We start from the raw sequence: 21,324 nt of genomic DNA, 5'->3' as shown, positions 1-21,324 counted from the left end.
CATCAGGCTTGTTAGTAGCTGCCTGCATTAGTGGCGGCAGGCGTCTTTCCGTGTCAGGTCCACGAACCCGACACAACACCGCTGTTTTCCATCGGGGCTCAGTCACGCCTCAAGGCAAAGAAAGCCAGTGTTTGGAAAGACGTTCTGTCTGAGACGTGTGTATTGTAGACGAGAGAGCCATGGCTTCACACTCAACATTAGCGCGTAGTACCGCTAACGGAAGCCGCGTCCTCTCCCAGAGAGGGGAGGGGGAGTGGGCGTGGACAGATGCGTTCATTTGCATACCCGGAAGCAGGCCCAGAAACAGCCTGTTCTGAGGAGGGCTGGTCACAGGGACTTTTTCTACCGCTGAAACTCCGAACAAAGGATGATTTTGGGGCGAACAAACTTAAATACTATGTTTTTGGGCTTCTGAGACCTATATGACGTGACTGAAAAATAGCATAATACGGGACCTTTAATAAAGATTAATTAGAAAATAAATGACAAAAGTGCCGGTTTGCTGATGTTTTCAAGGTATATGATTAAGTGTTATTACACATATATATTGGTTTCTGTACATTTATATAATAGTTTTATAAATCTTCCACTAAATAGAACCTGTAAAGTGAATGTATTCTCATGTGCAGACAGTGTTTTGAAGTAGATCTTGTAGCTCTGAGACAAATATTCCTTTGGAGTCAAACCCATTCTCTCGTTAAATCTTGAATTTCACATTTTGACCCAAGGTTGTATCTTGGAAAGTTCAGCCAACCAGCATTTTTGACTTGATTTTTCTTTATCAGTGACTCTCATGTGGTAAAATTTCATTACTTTTATTCTGGAAGTATTTTCCTTGTAGACCAGTGTATGTAAAGTTATATGGAATATGTGTAAAGTTATATGGAATATATGTAAAGTTATATGGAATATATGTCACTTGCCATTCCATCTCCTCCCTGTTGATCATTCATTGATCACTTAGAATATACAATGACAGACAGACTGATGAACACATCCATCACTACACACCAAACAAGGTTTAAGCAGAGACTTCATAAAACATCATAGAGAAATGCTTTTTTTTCGGAGGACAGACTCCTGGATAACATACAAGCAAAGTTGTAGAAAACAGGGAGGTTTTTGTATTTACATGTTGAAAGTTTTACCAGTTACCATGATAAACAGTAAAAGTATTTTTGGAGAAGAAGATGTTTGAAGAAATTATCATTGAAGACAAAGATTACAAAGATGGTGAGGAAGACGGTTATAAAGATGAATATAAAGATGGTTATGAAGATGAATATAAAGACGGTTATAAAGATGAATATAAAGATGGTTATGAAGATGAATATAAAGATGGTTATGAAGATGAATATAAAGATGGTTATGAAGATGATGACGAAGGTGGCGCCTCTCCATGAGCTCATGTCTGATCATCAGATGAGCTGAAAACCATCTAAATCTGAATCAGCGCCGGTCTAAACTCCAGCCGTTTTAACCACGCCCACTTCTTTGATGCTTTTCTGCAGCGAAAAAAACACCAAATGAAAGTGTACGTTTAGTTCAAAGGGCAGAGGGTGATGTAGCTGGATTCTCTGATAATCCTGAAGGCAGCGAACAGAGGCTCAGTGAAGGTGTCGTGGAAGGTGTGGAGGTGGGTGAGGGTGTTGTAGTACACTTTGTAGAAGGACAGCCTCCCTGCAGGCCAATCCAGGAACACACCGATGCGACTGATATCACCAGAAGGAACGGACAGTTTCTGCGCTTCAATGTGACAGTAACTGTACGACCCATACGTGCAGTAGAAGCACCAGGACATGGGATTGTAGCCGAGGTTGTCACTTCTACTCATGCTTTTATACATCACACCGGCACAGGTGCAGTCATTGCCGGTGTTGCTCCAGTCCACCTCCCAGTAATGGCGCCCGCTAAGCTCCTCCCTGCACATGACCTGTTGGAATAGTGTAAACCTGTCGGGGTGTTGAGGATACGAATTCTTGCTTCCATTAGTCGCTGTCTTGTTTCCATTGGACAGATGGAGACACTCATTAGCTGAGTTTGGGTCCAGGGTGAGATCACAGAAATCTGATGGAGAAACAACAACCTGTTATCAGTGTCCACAACTGTGACCTCTGACCCCCAACAGCACCCTGACCCCATTTACATCCAAAAAACTGAACTAACCCGAGAAAAAATGACAAAAGAAACAAAAAAAACAAAAAAATGGAATGAAATAATGAATAAAATGAGCAAAACCAAACGAAAGGTGAATAAAGTAATGAAATAATGAAAACCAAAGAAAAATTGAATAAATTAATGAATAAAATGAGCAAAACTGATCAAAATTTGAATAAAATGAGAAAAAAAAACCAAAACGGAACAAAAATGTCGTACAATAATGAAAAAAAATGAACAAACCAAAACAACATGAGCTGAAGACAATAACAGGAAGTTTGATTCTATGTCACTACGTACATACGAACTCTGATTTGTGGAATTATCGGATTATTATTGATCATGTAAACAGTCTAATCTGATCCATATAATCAGATAACAGCAGTAATCTGATTACATTAATATAATAACAGACTGAAACATCTAAACCAGGTGTCTGTAGGTTCTCGTTTGTCCAGGTCATTGTTCTTCTGGGTTCAGCTGGACTAGTTTAGATCTTTGGAAAATGTTTCGATGAAATGTTTTCAAAAGAACTAAACTAGTCCAGTTGAACCCAGAAGAACTACCAAGAAGTCTACACCAGGGTTTATGGATGATCCTATTTCTGAAGTGCCTGTAAACACATCACATCTGATTGTCATAATGATCTGACTCAGATTTTTACGCTCAATATAAACTCATTCCCGTGGTTCTCATTCATCGTTCAGTCGTCCGTCACTTACACCAGCTGAAGTCGTTTCTGTCGGTGACCGTCTCCACCTTGGGTGGATCCGGTCTGGTGAAGTCCTCGTTGACCAGGTTTCCTTCTTTGTAGTGGTAGACGGTGGCTCCTTTGTATTTGGGGTTCTCTACGACGGTGATCAGGACCTTGACTCTGCTTTTGGATCGCAGGTTTCTCGCCAGATCTGCGAACTCTTTGGCTTTTGTCCTGATCGCGCTCCTCACTTCCTGGGACGAGTACCACTGGTTCTGTGACAGCGGACCGGTTTCAACCGAATCCGCATCGTGACATTTGAGGTTGTCGGCCATGGTGTGGAGGTAGGGGTCGTCCTGTTGGACTGAGGTGAAGACGAAGCACAGGGCGTGGACCACACCTGCAGCCACGGCCTCTCGTTCCAACTCCAGGTGATTGGCGGCGATCTTCACGTTGGGTCCGTTGATGATATCCACGCACGACTGAATGACGGTGACTTCGTGCTCTTTATTTTCCATCCACTTCCTTAAGTTTTCGTTGCTGAATGGGGACTTTTCTCTGTCGTCCAACAGTTTTTCCATTGCGGCAGCGTCTTCTAGACCTTCTCGGATGGCGGGAAACTTCTTCTCCATGGTGCCTTGAATGCTCATGGTGTACTCACGGCAAAGTTTTTGGAAACCGCTCAAATTTTTCTCAAGTTGTGGGAGTTTCCCGACCACTTTCTCCGCCATGGAGTCGTTGCACCTCATTCTGATTTCCCTCAGACTCTCCAGAGTGTTTTCGGCTTTCCACAGGAGCCCGGAGCTGATCTCACCCCTCAGCTCGACAGCTTTTCGGTTGAACTTGTCCAGTGGCGTCAGCCAGACCTTCAGGGGGACAGAGTCGGACCCGTCGTCTTTCAACAGCTTGGGCAGCTCCACATAGGTCTTCACTGCATCTTCAAAGGTCGCAGGGTTGGTCTCAAGAATGAAGTCACCGTAGAACTTGCAGGACATGTTTTTGGCCAGAGCTTGTTCGTTTTCGTTCAGGTTCATACTGACGTGTCCTCCAATGCTGAAGGATGGGATCAAGTTCACCATTGCTTTCATGCCGACCTCGACTTCCTGAATGCTGCTGGTGTTTAAGTTTTGGCTGTCGAACACAAAGAAGGCGTTGGCGCCGTACAGGATGCCGGTGACCACATGAGTCGCAGAACCTTCTTCGGTGGATCCTTCTTCCAGTTTGCTCGTGGCTTCGTCGCGGGTCATGGTCAGCTGCTCGAAGTGGGTGGTGGCGTGGTACTGAAGGGTAACTCGGCTCTGCTTCTTGGATTGCTTGTGGTCGTTCAGAAACTTGGCAGAACCTCCAACTTCGATCAAACCACCCAAGAAACTGGCCTTCAGACCGGCTTGAACGTCCAGGAGAGAAGATTTAGAGTCGATGGTGTCAGAGGTCATGACTTTATAGCTGCTGCTTTTCTGGGATTTGTGAGTCGTGAAGTCTTTGAGAGTTTGTTTGTCCCACAGCGTCAGTCCTGAAGGAAACAGGAGACACAACGTCTCAGTACAAGTCCAACTTCCATCTGCTGTGGTTTTCTTCAGAAAATATCCAGGTTCATTTACATTCATTTACTACTTTAATCAAAAAACTGAGCTTTTTCCTCAAAACATTGTTTACATTATCTGCATCCACAAATGAAAGATTTCCAATTGTACTGATAGAATAGACCTGGTTCTTTCCATAGACATCTGAGCATGCTCAGTTCAAGCCCCACCCCCTGTGGAATGGGGGGGTCAAACACAGCAGTGACTCAGTATAAAAAGAGATGGTTTGGGCTTCTGTTTTTTTTTTTTTTCTTCTCCCTTTTCCTTGTGTTTTTTGTTTTTCCTGTTGTTTCCAGTGTTGTGATGATTTTCTTTTTTTTTTTTTTTTTTTTTAAACTGTTTTTACTGAGTTTTGACCATGGAACTGGTTTATGGAGTTCAACAGGTGTCAAAACGCAGCTGGATGGATTTAGGAAAAAAGAACAAAAACTAAAAAAAAAACTACTGGAACCAAATTACAATAGTAGTTGCTTATTTTATTCTTTTTTTTCTTCTTTACTATAGGTATTTTTTTTTCACATATTTTGTCATGTTACTTATTATTTTATACATATTTTATTCATTAAAAAAACTGAAAACTAAAACTACTGGGACAAATACAAATCCTTGTTGCTATTTTTTCATTTTACCTCATATTTGTTCAATTATTGCATATTTTTTCATTTTATTTTATTATTTTGTAAATATTTTGTTCATTTTTGTTCATTTAGTTGCTTATTTTTTATATTTTGTTTTTTATTTTGTTATTTTTTCCTGAATTTTGTTCCGTTTGTGTCTTATTTTTGTTCCTTTTACTTCTTATTTTGTTGGTTTATTATTCATTTTTTTTCCTTTCATTGATCACTTTGGCTGTTTTTGTTCATTATTTTGCTTATTTGATTCTTTTTCTTGGACTGTGGAACTGCTTTATGGAGTCAAACAGGTGTTGTAGAAGCTAATAACATAATAAATTTGCCATTTTTAAAATATAATAGGCCAGTAACGTAATAAAAGTCCTGAACAGATAATGTAATAGCATTTGTGATAACATAACCTACAGATAACATAAATGTTATCTGTAGGTTATTACGTTACATGTGTGTACGTGTGTATGCGTAAGTGCGTGTGTGTGTGTGTGTGTGCGCATGTGTGTATGCATACGTATGTGTGTGTGTGTGTTTATATATGTGTGTGTGTATGTGTGTGTATGTGTATGTGTGTGTATGTGCATGTATGCGTATATGCGTGTGTGTGTGTGTGTGTGTGTGTATGTGTGTATGTATGCGTATGTACGTGTGTGTGTGTGTGCACATGCGTGTTTGCATACGTACGTGTGTGTGTGTGTTCGTTTTAGTTGATGACTTTTGGTAAATTTTGTGGAACAGAATGGATAAACTGAATCGATCAAATATGGGACAAACCCTTAAAAATGTTTCTACCCCTGATATGATCCAGCTGTAATAGTTCATAATGCTAATCACTAGCCAACAGTTAGCTAGATCTAGTCAGTTCACTTTGAAAACACTCTAATCATGTTCTATCCTCTGGTACTAAATATATCAGACTGTTCGGGGTATATGCAAGAATTTCAACAACATGAACTGTTCACCAAAGAAAACTGATCTCTGATTACCTTTGAACATGTGTCCTAGAAAAGAAGAGAGAAGTTTGGACGACTGAAGAAAGTCAGTGTCACACCACTGCCATCTACTGGTCAATGATGGGAAATCCAAAAACCCTTAACCCTATAACACCAAACGTATTATATCTGACACATGAGTTTTGAACCCCTCTACATGATCTGTGTGATAGTTTTTTTTTCTTGAAAAACCTGATGTATACAATTAGATCCATGCAATACACAGATATTCCACCAGGGGGAGGAGTTCATTGACCAGATGCCTTTAGTGAAACTACAAGACTGACATTAATGAGGAAGGAGGCACAGGTGGTTTTTGAAGAACTTTGACAATTTTGAAAAGGTGAAGTTCAGAAAACATTTTTTTTACTGAAACATCAGTAGAAGAGTTACTGGGTTGATACAATGTGAAATTACTTCATATTTCATAATCTATGTTTTAGTAAAGCTGTGTTGAAAAAGGCGTACCAAATTTGATACAGCAGGTATATGAGGTCATGAAACTAAATCAGTCAATTGTAATTTTATCGCATTTACATATCATCAAGCAGCATTCAGTGTTTTTTATTTTTCAAGTTAACTATATAAATGTTTAAATTGCATAATTTGGTTCATGTAGTGCAAAAAATTTAGATATGGGTGCTTCTATGAAACTGGGTTTATTTTGGTATCTGTCACTTTTCCATCTTTTTAGACCCAATAATAAAAGGTAAATGTTTAAATGGTAAATGTTTCCCCCAGGATGGGCCTAATGATGACCTCAGAGAAATGCACAAAAATCCCAAAATTAATTAATTTTTAATAAAATATTGGGACCCAAATTGGGACATGAAAAGCTACCTAGGTGTCATTTTTGATCTGAAAACATGTGTAAATGCTCTTCTATAGACTCTAAAAAAAGACACTGTGTTCAATGTGTCGGTCCTAGTGGTTTTTCTAATCCACACATGTGGGTTTGTCAGCCATCTCAGTCTCATTCTAGGTTTCTTGTGGAACCCATCGTGTCCATTCGCGTTACATGCGGAACCTGCCCATTTAAACACATGTAAATCACGAGTAATGTTTAAACAGCGGTAATTTTAATGAAACACTCTGCCTTAAATATTTACTTCCAATCTCAAAATGTACATGTAAGAACATAAAAAGATTTTCAGAAAATAGTGCGCAATTTTCGTGTCCTTTTTATCAGGTGACATGGATTTTTGTATGTGCACGTCAAATAAAAAGGTATTTTATCTGAAAAATACTTTCTTTTAACTCAGTGAATATTTATTTTTTAAATAGACCCAAAGTGCTTCCAAACCTGCTTCAGAACATTCGTGTCCATCTGGTTTGAATGTTTATCTGCTCTGTCTGTTTTTAGGTCCAGTTTCACACGAACACCCACATTCAACTGGACCATGAGGACTGATGACCAGGGGGTGTGGCCATGGTACCACTGCTAATAACTTCCATTTGTTTACGGACTGTCACTAAAAACTGACCAATTTAAATAGACAAATACATGGGGAGAGAGAGAGAGAGGGAGAGAGAGAGAGGGAGACAGAGAGAGGGAGAGAGAGGGAGGGAGAGAGAGAGGGAGAGCGAGAGAGAGAGAGAGGGAGAGAGAGACAGAAAGAGGGAGAGAGAGGGGGAGAGAGGGAGAGAAAGAGGGAGAGAGAGACAGAGAGAGGGAGAGAGAAAGAGGGAGAAAGAGACAGAGAGAGAGACAGAGAGAGACAGAGAGAGGGAGAGAGAGAGAAAGAAGGAGAGAGAGAGAGAGAGAGGGAGAGAGAGAGAGAGAGGGGAGAGAAAGAGAGACAGGGAGAGAGAAAGAGGGGGAGAGAGAGAGACAGATAGAGACAGAGAGAGGGAGAGACAGAGAGAGAGAGAAAGAGGGAGACAGAGAGAGGGAGAGACAGAGAGAGAGAGAAAGAGGGAGAGAGGGAGACAGAGAGAGGGAGAGAGAGAGGGAGAGAAAGGGAGACAGATAGAGAGGGAGAGAGAGAAAGAGAGAAAGGGGGAGAGAGAGGGAGAGAGGGGGAGAGAAAGAGAGAGAGAGGGAGAGAGAGGAGAGAAAGAGAGAGAAAGAGAGGGGGAGAGGTAGAGAGAGCGAGAAAGATAGAGGGAGGGAGAGAGAGAGAGAGGGGGATTTTATCACAGTTCTATCTAATCAATGACAGTTAAATGCAGTTATATTCATATATTATTATGGTATTGGCTCAGTTATTACATTTGCACAGAATTTTTATACAAGGTCAATAACGTAATAACCTATAGATAACATAAATTCTTCCGTCATTGGCTTCGACAGGTGTCAAAAACAGCTGGACTGTTTTAGAAAAACAGAACCCAAACTAAACCTACTGGGACCAAATTCAGATCCTTGTTGTTGTTCAGTTTGTTCCAGTTCCAGTTGATGTTCAACATCCTAAATCTGTTATTGATGTTCATTCTAGTGCCTTATTTAGTCCAAACCTGTCCAACTTCAGTTCATCTGTTTGTCTGTTTCTGTTCTTCCACCTGTTTTGAATCAGTACTCAGAGGTTAAAGGGTTCAGATGTGAACCTTTACCTGCAGTCAGTACTCAGGGGTTAAAGGGTTCAGATGTGAACCTTTACCTGCAGTCAGTACTCAGAGGTTAAAGGGTTCAGATGTGAACCTTTACCTGCAGTCAGTACTCAGGGCTTAAAGGGTTCAGATGTGAACCTTTACCTGCAGTCAGTACTCAGGGCTTAAAGGGTTCAGATGTGAACCTTTACCTGCAGTCAGTACTCAGGGCTTAAAGGGTTCAGATGTGAACCTTTACCTGCAGTCAGTACTCAGGGCTTAAAGGGTTAAACATGTTCAGACTGACCTGGGATGAGCTTATCCGACCTCGCATCATAAAACATCCCGAGGGTGAAAGGTCGACCCAGGGCGGCCACTTCCATCTGGTCCATGTCTACAGCCTGTTTGAAAGAACACAGTCAAACACAGGGTTCCAAACATGGACACGCCCTCAATAATCCTGTCAGAGTCAGTGTTCTCTGTCGCTGCTGTTCTCACCTGGTGCAGGTGTGTTTAGTCAGTGGGTTCTTCAGGGAGTCCTTCTGGAGAACAGTGAGACGCCAACGCAGATGAAACGCACCTATTTATAACAGGAAGCGTCTGACTCCGCCCACCAACATACAACTGGAACATCTGCAAAGTTTCCAGGAACTGTTTGGATGGAACAGAACGGGTCAGCACCGACAGGCTCCATAAAAAGGTTCAATCCATCACCTCATGTCATGTAATATTAAACCTGGGAGGTTAATCTTTTACTGGGATCAGAGATAAACACTGACACAACCCTGGCCCAGAACCAGATCAGTTCGACCAGTTTAATGAAAGAGGCAGGAACACAGTTCAGTAGGATCTACAGTGGGTCCGAACCAGTCAAATAACAACATAATAATCCAAATTCTGCTTCTTTTATTGTGAAAAAAGTCCAATTGTAACCTGGAACATCATGTTGAACCTGTGTAACTTTAATAATAATACATGTGAGTTTATTATTAACAGTGGATCTTCAAATACACACAACATTTAAAAACAGGCAGAATATTGGGACAATTACACTGATTTATATTAAAATATTTCATGTTGTTCATGTTTGTTCAGGTTATTCACATTTTATTGTGAAAGGATAGTTTGTAAATCCAACCCAAGTTTATTTATAATGCACTTTAAAACATTAAAATCAAATAAAAATAGATAAATAAAACAAGTTAAAATATAAAAACAGAAACAAAATAAAAAATGTAAATATTTTCCAAAGATCATTTTACTTTTTTCACATTGAACCAAAACCAGAATTGGTATTCGTCATTATTTATCGGTTATTCTTATGATCGTATTTGATTTGAGATCATAGTGTTCTGTTTGTGGAATATGTCAGTTTTAAAGGAGAGTTTGTAGATGTAAACATTTTCATAGTGTGGAACGTAGCTTACGTTAGATGAAAGGTGAACGTGTGATTGCCCTGGGCCATGCAGTGTGCATTAGCAAATGTGTACTCCTTATAACGTTATCTTATCGCTGCTGACCTCAATATAAAAAACAAGGTGAAAGGATATGAAAAAAAAAAGATATATATAAGAAGAAATGAAATGCTTTAAGATGTTTGCTTAATAGGTGTTGTTTGCTTAAAGGGTGTCTGACCTGAGTTAGTGCCAGGTACTTTCCATATGCCTTTAATTTCTGCTGAATAAGTGATAAAAGAATCGATAACTTGAACCTGAACTCGAACTGTCTTGTAAAAATTGTTTGTTCTGCAAGGCGGGATGGGTTTGGTGGTTAGGGTGAGCCGAACATAATCTGATTGTGGTTGCGGGGGGTCACCTTAACTGCACAAGACATAGACCAAGGCGTAATTTTGACGCACGTTGTGGTTATGTTATCTAAATTAGAACTCCTTATGCAAACGCTGAACCCATGTCTGACCTTTATTAAATGTACAAAATGCTGTTTTGACAGATTTTCAGATGTCTGTAGCGGATGCTAACCCAAGATGAACTCTTCAAATGTGCTTTTCCTAGAATTAGATGTTGCACGTCACTGACGTACGTCTGTGACGTGTTTTTTGACGTATTTTACTCTGCAGCAAGTGCTTTAACCAATCATATGTTTATATGGGATATATGTAACCAAATATGGGAATAACTAAACAATGGGAAGTCTTCTACAAGTCACTAAAGAGTATAAAATGTACTGAAGAAGCTTCTTATGTGTTAGACAGATAGTGTGTTTGTTTGGAGATACTAGTGTTCAACTGCCTTCTCTGACCACTCTCAAGTTTTTTGATTTTTTGTAAACCATTGCTGTTTTCAATAAACCAGATTCTGGACTGACCTTTTTTCAATTTTAACCTTGCCTCCTGGTGGATTTTTTCCTCATTCTCCTATTGTGTTTTTCCATCGACAACTTTGATCGGTAAGTCAATTTCCTTTTAAGTTAACCCCCATCGCTTCGGCAGTCCTGCCTTGGCGGGGCCCCAAAGTTTTGTCGGGGTATCTGAGCAGATAAAGAGACACCGGTGGTCATGTACTTTGTAAGCACGTAGACTTAGCCCAGAATACAACAAAGTCAGTTACCCGGTGTATAAAGATAAAGAAATCTGGGACAATAATTTCACTTAACTAATGTTGTAATGGTTTTTTGAGATTATGGTGCTACGTGTCACAATAGTGTAATTTTACTTTTTTCACCGTAAAACGTGGGGGAAAGTTGACATTATTTATATATTATTATATTTTTCGTTAATGGTCCGGCCCACCTCAGATCATATTTGACTGAATGTGGCCCCGCCCTTAACTGGTAACGTCTTCAAGATTAGAGAAGTTTTATCATCATTATGTGTCCACAAAAATAAAGTTAGACATGTTGTTCTCGGATAAAAAAAAAAAAAAAAAACAAGACAAAATATCCACACATTATTATATGTACATCATATATATATATATATATATATATATATATATATATATATATATATATACAACTGACTGACTGACCTGGAGTACGCTGATGACACTATCCTGCTCAGCACATCCTACAGTCAGCTGACAGATGTTCTGGACATATACAGTGAAGAGGCAGAGAAGCTTGGCCTCCAAGTGAACTGGACAAAAACCAAGTTCATGCATGTCGGTGGTGGGCCGGATCCACCTCCCTTGCAGCTTGGTCCTGATACAGTAGAGCCTGTCAAGAGCTTGGTGTATCTTGGGTCCATGGTGACAGACGACGGGGACCTAAAACCAGAGATTACCCACAGAAGAGCCCTGGCAGCATCAGCTCTGCAGTCTCTCTGGAAACCACTGTGGCGGCACCAGACCATCTCATGCAGGACGAAGCTCCGGATCTACAACTCTGCCGTCCTCTCCATCCTGCTCTATGGCTCAGAAACATGGCCCTTAAACCAGACTCTGGCTGCCAGAACAGATGGCTTTGATAGCAGGGCTCTGAGAACTATTGAAAACATCAGGTGACCCCAGCGGGTTTCCAATCAGGTGCTTGGAGCCCACACACGCCAGCCCAAAGCATCCAGCCTGGCCGCGCAACGTCGCCCCCGCTGGTTCAGTTGTGTCCTCCGCCTCCCTCCTGACCATCCAACAAGAGCCGTCCTTCAGTTTGACCCAAAGGCCGCAGACTGGAAACGACCACGAGGCGAGCCCCGCACCCGATGGCTCCACGTCATTGCGGGCCACCTCCAACAACATGGAGTTAGCATGGAGGACGCAGAGCAGCCGGAGCAAGACCGCCAGCCATGGAAAACACTGGTTCACCTGGTCGGCTCAACGCCCCGGGACGGGACACCCGCCCCATCGCAGGAGCCCCAGTAGTAGTAGTATATATACAAATAAAAGTAAACGTCTGTGTACAGAGGAATAAACAATCTGATTATGGTCATTATTTGGATGGACTGACTCCCCTGGAATAATATAATAGCCATATGTTATTGTCTAAGAATGAAAGACTTCAAAAATGTCATAAATACAGGTGATCACACACTAATCCATAAATACAACTGCATTTTTGTGCAGTTTGTCCTTCATTCATAGATACAATGGAGTCATAGTCATCATATTTATTCATCAGTATGTCCCATGTGTAGTTCACTGTCCTTAAGGACGGATGGAAAAGCCAGTTTCAGAATTAGTTATAATAATAATAATAATAATAATAATAATAATGATGATGATACATATTTATATAGTACTTTGGATCAAAGTGCTTTAAACACAACAACAAAAAAAGAATAAGAACACAGTAAAAACAGATTCAATGAAAATACATAAAAACTATTACTGTTTAACTATTACTGTATTATTAAATAAATACAATGCCAATAAAAGCACTTAGGAACTAGTTGAGATCAGCAAAATTACACAAAATGTATATTTATAATACTGTTTATTTCCATTGACATTAATTCATTATTTTAATTCTGTGTCTCTTGTTTTGTCAAATGTATTTATTTAAGATTGAATTAAAACATTTTTTTTTCCAAACATCTGATTGAAATGCTTCTGTTCCCCTTAAAGCTGACTTTAAATAATAATGATATTTATAATATTAAAGCATGCACATGTACAGTTGGTACACATAATAGTTATATTTAATGTTAAATGTAGCAAGTGCTTTATAATGAGCGTTGAATGATTAGCATTACCAGGTGGCTTTGCTATAGGCTAGTTTAGCAATAAATGTTAAGAGAATTCAGAAGATTTCCAGGATCGGCTAGTGCGAGGAAATAATTAAACTGATGCACAGAATGCAATGAAAACCAGGAGACATGAGTTGCAAGTCAAAGTGGTACCATATATCGACAAAAGAAATATTTACAATATATGCAAAACAAAGGTTTGATCAACCACTTCTATTACTATGATGTTCTTCTGTTTGGAAAAAAACAATCATTTATAATTCTTAATTTGGGTGTACCTTACAGAGTTTCAATCTGAGGGATCTTTTTTCTGTTCTTCCACATGAAATAATTTTCACACAGGTTTACAATCAGTTCCAATTCAATAAAGAAGAAAAAAAAAACAAAGTCAGAAGTCCAAAAATCCAGAAAAAAAGTAGTCCGTTGTAGTCAGAAAAAAAAAAAAAGTCAAGAGTCCAAAATTAAATAAGAGAATAGACTCTGTGCACAGCCCCACTACTTCCTGAACTTCAGGTGAGTTCTTTACTTCCTGTCTTTCATTATTGGACACACTGATTAATCCAGGTGTGCCTAATTAATCAGTAGTCACGACAAGAAGTAGCAGACACACCTGGATTAATCAGTGTGTCCAATAATGAAAGACAGGAAATAAAGGACTCACCTGAAGTTCAGGAAGTAGTGGAGCTGTGCATAGACTCCACTGGGCTGGGCAGTGTGTGTGTGTGTGTGTATGCCTACTATACTGGTGGCTCAGATCAGTTCAGTTCAGCAGATCCAGGTTCTTCTTTTTGCTTCTAGCTCGCCATCTGGGTTTCCAGTCACAGGAAAAAACCTGTCCTGAATAACACAAGGCCGACTTTAATTACATTCATTCTTTGATAAGGTTAATCAAACCAAACACATTCAAATAAATCATAAATCTACAGCTGTATCCAGTTTTGACATCAAATTCCTTATCCAAAGTTATCAAAAGTGCATAATTTCACTTCAAATACACAAAACTTAAATAATATTTCCAATGCATGGTCACTTTTGTCCATAGTAAACATTAAACAGGTTTTGTCGATTACGGACTCCACTTCCGGTTTAGCGGATAGCACTTCCGGTTTAGTATGCTAATGCTAGCAGCTAGCGCTAACTAGTGACCACTAATTAGCGTCTGCTAACTAGCAAGCACGGCTCAGTTAAATACACCAAGTCCGCGCATTTTCCAGACATATACACATGTTAGATAATACATAGTAGCAGCAATCAGAGCAGTTCACTGTGAAATCCAAAGAACAATAGCATTAGGCTAACGACAACTGCAATACAGCTGACCAACTCAGGAGTTCAGTTCACTTCTCCTCTCTTCTCCCTTTCACTCGTCCTCCACAGACCTCTGTAACTGAAGCGGAAAACACATCTATACATCGAACTGTCCAAGAATATAAATGTGGCGCAGATCAGTGTTTAAACAGGAGGGTATTTACCAGCTCTATTTGTCCATGTTCAGCCCTGCTCTGATTGGAGCTTTAATCTTGTGATACTGTGACTGTTTCCGGTTTCACAGGTAAGTGCAGGCACACAACAAGTAAAACAGATAAACACAATCACAGTGACAATATTTAAAGTTCCTTCCAGTTGCAAGTTTCATTCACTTTGGAATTTAGATAATAATAAATAATTTCAAAATTGGTGAGGACACCTGGGATACATAAAGCATGCACATGTACAGTTGGTACACATAATAATGATATTTTGTGGTATTTTGATGAAGTCTTATGAGTGTGTATATCTTATTTCATGAAGCTGAGTAACTTCTGGTAAATTGTGTGTTTGTGTTCAGTTTCCAGTGACCTGCATGGTCATGTATGAAAACCATGGCAGGCCTTCAAACCCCAGAGCAGCAGACAGACCATTTTAGACAGTTTTAATTCAGACAGATTTTGCAAATGCTCTTAACAGTTTTTATGTTCGTTTTAATTCTTTTGATTTTAGTAAAGACATCTTAGAGCTGAAACAGGACCTGAAGGACACGCTGCACTTTACCACTGAACTGAACGATGTCAGGAAGGCCTTCAGTTCTGTGAAGAAGAACCAGAGCCAGGGTCCTGACAGCAGCAGAGGTGGTCTGATTAAATCCTGTGCTGATGAACTCAGTCCTGTATTTCAGTTTATTTTTAATCAGTCCTCACAGACACAGCATGTGCCCACTCTCTGGAAGGATGCTGTGGTGGTCCCTGTCCCTAAGTCCAGCCGTCCAAAAACTTTAAATGACTTCAGGCCTGTCGCTCTGACCTCAGTAGTCATGAACGTCTGTGATTTTAAAGGAGACTGAACATGAGTTGGATCCAGTGCAGTTCACATCCAGGCCCAACAGAGGAGTGGAAGACACCACACTGACTCTGTTCAACAGGATTTTTAAACATGTGGAGGTCAAAGGTCATCTGCAAGGCTTTTATTTATAGACTTCTCCTCCACTTTTAACACAATCCAGCCTCATATTTGAATTAAAAGGCTTTTAGAACAGTTTAGGATCAGTAAAAACCTGATGGGCTGGACTTTAGACTTTTGAACAGACAGGTCCCACAGAGTGAAGATGAATGGGCTTCTGTCAGACCCAGTGTTCTCCTCCACTGGTTCTCCTCCAGCCTGGCTCCTGTCTCCATTCTTCTACATTCTCTACACAAATGTGTGTCAGAGTGAATGTGAAAACAGGAGCATCATTAAGTATGCTGATGACTCAGTCCTTGTCAGCCTGCTCACAGAGGGGCAGACCAGTCCAGTCCTGTCACTGATGACTGGGTCCAGTGTGTGAGGAGTCCCACCTGCACCTGAACTGATCTGAAACAAAACATATGATCATCGAGTTTAGAAAACAGCAGGACAGGCACAGAGTCACTGTAATTAAAGGTCAGACTATAGAGCAAGTGCACTCAGACAAATACCTTTGGGACGATAATAGATGAAAATCTGAGTTTTAGTGAAAACTGCAGATGTGTGTGAACAGGACCATCAGCGCCTCCACTGCCTTAGAACACTGGAACACTTCCACATGGACCCAACATCTGAACTGGGTTTGATCGTTCTTTTATTGAGTCTGTTTTCTCTTTTTGTCTGGTGCTGTGGTTCGCTCAGACCTCAGTTTCAGAGAAACTCACTGAATCAAACAGTCAGATGGTCCAGTCACCTGATTGGTCAGTCCCAGTCTGGCCCCTCCTCCCTGTCCACTAAACAGGTCCAGAGGATGGTTCTGATGGTTCTGATGGTTCCGTCAGTTCTGAACAATGACTCCATCCTTTACCAGGTGAAGTTCAGCTCCTTTCCTCTGGACGCAGGTTCTTAGTCCCAGGTTCAGGACACAGCGTTTATAAAAACAGCTGTTCCTGTCGCCGTCACTGAGCTCAAGAAGAAACAGTGACACTGCACTTTTAACTTATTTAGTTATTTATTCCATTTCTTTGCTCTATTTATTATTATTGTGACTTCAAATTTTTAAATTTTTAATTTTATGTTCTTATCTGGTTTTTATCCCAGATTGTTTCTATTTTATCTTTACTGGTTTTTATTGTGTTTTATTGCATCTTGTTTTTATTTATTGGATCTTATTTATTTTATTTTATTTTATTTTTTTACTTATCCATGCTGCTATACAGATGAATGGTGGAACACTGAGCATGTTTTGTCCTGTCTGTAAACGTGATCAAGTGCCTGTCTTGCATGTTTAATGTAAGTGTTGTTGTAATGCCAAGGCAATCGCCAAGACTGCAAAACAAATCTACCTACGGGTATAAATAAAGGAACCTTGACCTTTACCAACATGATAAACACCTGACTTTTCTTTTATAATACATATCTGCATTTCTATAGATTTACAGCTGCTCACAGTCCACACTGTCAGTGATTAACAGATGAACGTTAAGTGTTCAGAGGCGGCTGATGGTAACCACCCACCCACACTTCTTTATTCTGTGACCTACTTCCTCTTATCGGCTTCATATTCACGTTCTCGTACTAGAATCAGCAAAGTAAAAGAGTTGAACAAAGATCCTTTTTACTTTATTATAGTTAATGATACTGTAATGGAAAGGACCCTGGTACAAATAATCATCCTGGGAAGTATATTTGGTAAGATCTGGCTATTGGATACAACACAAATATGTTTTGCTGCCATTTTGTGGAAGTCTTAGAAGCAAGATGCGTTGTTTTTGGTGTATGGTCATACATAGTATATAGTATGTAGTATATAGTATACAGTATGTAGTATATAGTATGTAGTTGTAGTTATAAAGGTAGCATTTTCAAAGTTAAACTCGAGGTTGCCAGCTGATCGTGAAACCATTTTTAATGGGCCACGGATGTGAGTGTGGGCATTAAAAGAAGGAGGGGTGAAATATCGCACTTTTTAGTGTCAAGATGCTCTGCTTTTTGTAGGTTATGGTACAGAAACAGACGTTTAGTAACTCAGGGCAAAACACTGTTGTTTAAGAAGAAATGTTCTGCATGTCTTTTAAGATGCACTGAAGATTCTGAAAAATAAAAGTGTTAAATTAAAACAGTTGCCTCTTTTTTTTGAAAGTCATTGTTTCAATAAACAAAATATTATGAATAAATTTAGGCAATTAAAACTGCAGAAAAACTATGTAAAATGTTGTGTAAATGTTACTTATTTATAGTCTATAAGTAAAGTTTACAAAAGTATTTTGAAATTACCTTAAAAAGCCATTGATTTTAGGTGAGATTTTTCAGTTTGAAGCAGTCAGAGTCTAAGTAAAACTTACAAAGAAGGAGAGAGTCAAATTCAATGACCATATTAATAATCAACAGTAAACTACCTGAGGTTTGAGAGTAAAATAAACTGATACCCCCAAGTAAAGTTTACTTGACGATCGCCCCTGTAGAATTTACTTGCAATATGTAAGTGCAAAAACTTTCCTAAGTTTTCTTAAGTAAATAACACTCCAAATTTTTTTCAGTGTGGAGTACCCCCTGATATAGACTTTTTACAGGGGAGTTCCCCTGAAACAGACTTTTTACAGTGAAGCACCTCCTGATATAGACTTTTTACAGTGGAGTACCCCCTGACATAGACTTTTTACAGTGGAGTACCCCCTGACATAGACTTTTTACAGTGGAGTACCCCCTGACATAGACTTTTTACAGTGGAGTACCTCCTGACATAGACTTTTTACAATGGAGTACCCCCTGACATAGACTTTTTACAGTGGTTACCCCCTGAAATAGACTTTTTACAGTGGAGTACCTCCTGACATAGACTTTTTACAGTGGAGTACCCCCTGACATAGACTTTTTACAGTGGAGTACCTCCTGACATAGACTTTTTAAAGTGGTTACCCCCTGATATAGACTTTTAACAGTGGAGTACCTCCTGACATAGACTTTTTACAGTGGAGTACTACAGTGGAGTACCTCCTGACATAGACTTTTTACAGTGGAGTACCTCCTGACATAGACTTTTTACAGTGGAGTACCCCCTGACATAGACTTTTTACAATGGAGTACCCCCTGACATAGACTTTTTACAGTGGTTACCCCCTGAAATAGACTTTTTACAGTGGAGTACCTCCTGACATAGACTTTTTACAGTGGAGTACCCCCTGACATAGACTTTTTACAGTGGAGTACCTCCTGACATAGACTTTTTAAAGTGGTTACCCCCTGATATAGACTTTTTACAGTGGAGTACCTCCTGACATAGACTTTTTACAGTGGAGTACCTCCTGACAGACTTTTTACAGTGGAGTACCTCCTGACAGACTTTTTACAGTGGAGTACCTCCTGACATAGACTTTTTACAGTGGAGTACCTCCTGACATAGACTTTTTACAGTGGAGTACCCCCTGACATAGACTTTTTACAGTGGAGTACCTCCTGACATAGACTTTTTACAGTGTTTACCCCCAGACATAGACTTTTTACAGTGTTTACCCCCTGAAATAAACTGTAAATGCTGGAGCTCCCAGGTTTGAAGTTCCTGTTTCATGGCTGAAGTCTGGGCTCGGTCTAAGTGCTGGAGCTCCCAGGTTTTGTTGGGTTTTTGCTGTTTTTACTATGTTTGTGTGTTTTCACTCGTCCTGCTGAGACTAAAACTCACCAGCTGAAAAAATGGATGTGAAATAAAGGAGTTGTTCAGACCCCCCCCCCCCCCCCACACACACACACACACACACACACACACACAAACACACAAACACACACCCCCCCCACCCAGCCTCCTCCCCTCCATCTCCTGCTCTTTCCTCTGATCAGCTCTGACAACACCATCACCGTTCATTAGTCAGTGTGGACCTGGTCCTGGATCAGCCTCAGGCTCAGGTGGAGACGGAGTCCTGGAGTCCAACGAGGACGGAGACGGAGACGGAGAGGGAGAGGGAGAGGGAGAGGGAGAGGGAGAGGGAGAGGGAGAGGGAGTCCGCCGGTGCAGAAGACCAAAGGAAACAGGAGAAAGCAGGTGAAAGGGCAAAGTTTAACATGAAAATAAAAGTCTGAACAGAGGATTAATCCAGTAGAACATCACAGAACCCACTGAGAAATGAAGGTTCTAAGAACAGAACAATATGGACTGTACAGGTAAAAGAACAGAACCAGAACACACAGAAACAGAACACATAGTACCGGACCACACAGAACCGGACCAAACAGAACCAGACACATAGAACCAGACCAAACAGAACCCGACCAAACAGAACCAGACACATAGAACCTGACACATAGAACCAGACCACATAGAACCAGACCAAACAGAACCGGACCAAACAGAACCTGACACATAGAACCAGACCAAACAGAACCGGACCAAGCAGAACCTGACACATAGAACCAGACCAAACAGAACCAGACACATAGAACCAGACCAAACAGAACCAGATTAAACAGAACCAGACCACACAGAACCAGACACATAGAACCAGACCACATAGAACCAGACCAAACAGAACCAGATACATAGAACCAGACCAAACAGAACCAGACCAAACAGAACCCGACACATAGAACCAGACCAAACAGAACCAGACCAAACAGAACCAGACACATAGAACCAGACCAAACAGAACCAGACACATAGAACCAGACCAAACAGAACCAGATCAAACAGAACCACACCACACAGAACCAGACACATAGAACCAGACCACATAGAACCAGACCAAACAGAACCAGACACATAGAACCAGACCAAACAGAACCCGATACATAGAACCAGACCAAACAGAACCAGACACATAGAACCAGACCAAACAGAACCAGACACATAGAACCAGACCAAACAGAACCGGACCAAACAGAACCAGACACATAGAACCAGACCAAACAGAACCAGTCACATAGAACCAGACCAAACAGAACCAGTCACATAGAACCAGACCAAACAGAACCAGTCACACATACAGTGAGCGTTGAACCCAAAATAAAACTCGTCTAATTTCCTCTGTTGTTGAATCAGACGTGAACGTGTCACTGCTCGTTTGAATCCTGGGCTGTGATTGGACGAGGCGTGGTGGACCAGAGCGAACAGCGAGGAGCCGACGTGGACGAGACGAGGCGTCCACGCCGACCCAACGCACGATACGCACGAAGACCTAGAGTGTACGGAACCGCAGACACACAACTGCACCACAGTTTACAGCCGACAGTCACATCCCATCAGATCACCATGACAACGGGGTTCAGGAACCAGGACCCCCCCACCCCCACCTAACCTGGTTTATAGTACAAAATAAGGAAATATAGATACAATGATTACAAAATTATAGTACAAAATAAAACAAATTTACATAAAAGTAATGGAATAATTCAAGTATAAAATAAAAAAAACATTTAAAAATGACTGACAAAAGCAGAAAAGAACTTAAATTATCAATTAGAGAAGTAACTGTAGGGCTTTGATGGGTTTGTATCATATATGACACAGGGGTCATTAAAGGGTTAAAGTCCACAGATGAACATGGATTCTATGGGTTCATTTAGAGGATGTGGTTTCTTCTTCTACACAAATGTTAGTGTGTTTGGGTTTCTGAACACATCCTTATTGTCAGGGAGGAGGAGGAGAAAGAGGAGGAGGAAGAGGACGAGGAAGAGGAGGAGGAGGAAGAGGAGGAGG

At 40.5% G+C, this 21,324-nt stretch overlaps 2 protein-coding genes across 4 annotated transcripts in view; both read right to left on the bottom strand.

Annotated features, from left to right (window-relative positions):
* Positions 1 to 792: 792 nt before the first annotated feature.
* LOC115410052 (neoverrucotoxin subunit alpha-like) lies at positions 793 to 14,738 on the bottom strand. Of its 3 annotated transcripts, none has more exons than XM_030121459.1 (7): positions 14,693 to 14,738; positions 14,541 to 14,607; positions 13,959 to 14,057; positions 9,080 to 9,232; positions 8,889 to 8,982; positions 2,880 to 4,364; positions 793 to 2,067 (listed from the first exon to the last, which is right to left on the bottom strand). In XM_030121459.1, the coding sequence occupies exons 5-7, from the start codon at positions 8,971 to 8,973 to the stop codon at positions 1,541 to 1,543; spliced, it is 2,097 nt and encodes a 698-aa protein (XP_029977319.1). In that variant the 5' UTR covers positions 8,974 to 8,982; positions 9,080 to 9,232; positions 13,959 to 14,057; positions 14,541 to 14,607; positions 14,693 to 14,738; the 3' UTR covers positions 793 to 1,540. The 3 variants fall into 3 exon arrangements, with proteins under 3 accessions (XP_029977319.1, XP_029977320.1, XP_029977318.1); XM_030121460.1 differs by having other exon boundaries at positions 13,959 to 14,052; positions 14,693 to 14,716; XM_030121458.1 differs by lacking the exons at positions 13,959 to 14,057; positions 14,541 to 14,607; positions 14,693 to 14,738 and adding an exon at positions 11,569 to 12,168.
* LOC115410050 (wings apart-like protein homolog) overlaps positions 13,931 to 21,324 on the bottom strand; it is a 60,621-nt gene continuing 53,227 nt past the window's right edge. Inside the window, exon 20 of the mRNA XM_030121454.1 lies at positions 13,931 to 13,948. The gene's annotated coding sequence lies outside the window, so the exon portion shown is untranslated. The remainder of the gene's footprint in view (positions 13,949 to 21,324) is intronic.

This window comes from Sphaeramia orbicularis, chromosome 19, assembly GCF_902148855.1.
Source record: "Sphaeramia orbicularis chromosome 19, fSphaOr1.1, whole genome shotgun sequence".
NCBI classification, from domain to species: domain Eukaryota; kingdom Metazoa; phylum Chordata; class Actinopteri; order Kurtiformes; family Apogonidae; genus Sphaeramia; species Sphaeramia orbicularis.
Note: the sequence above shows the minus strand (reverse complement) of the source record. Positions and strands in the feature narration are given on the sequence as shown.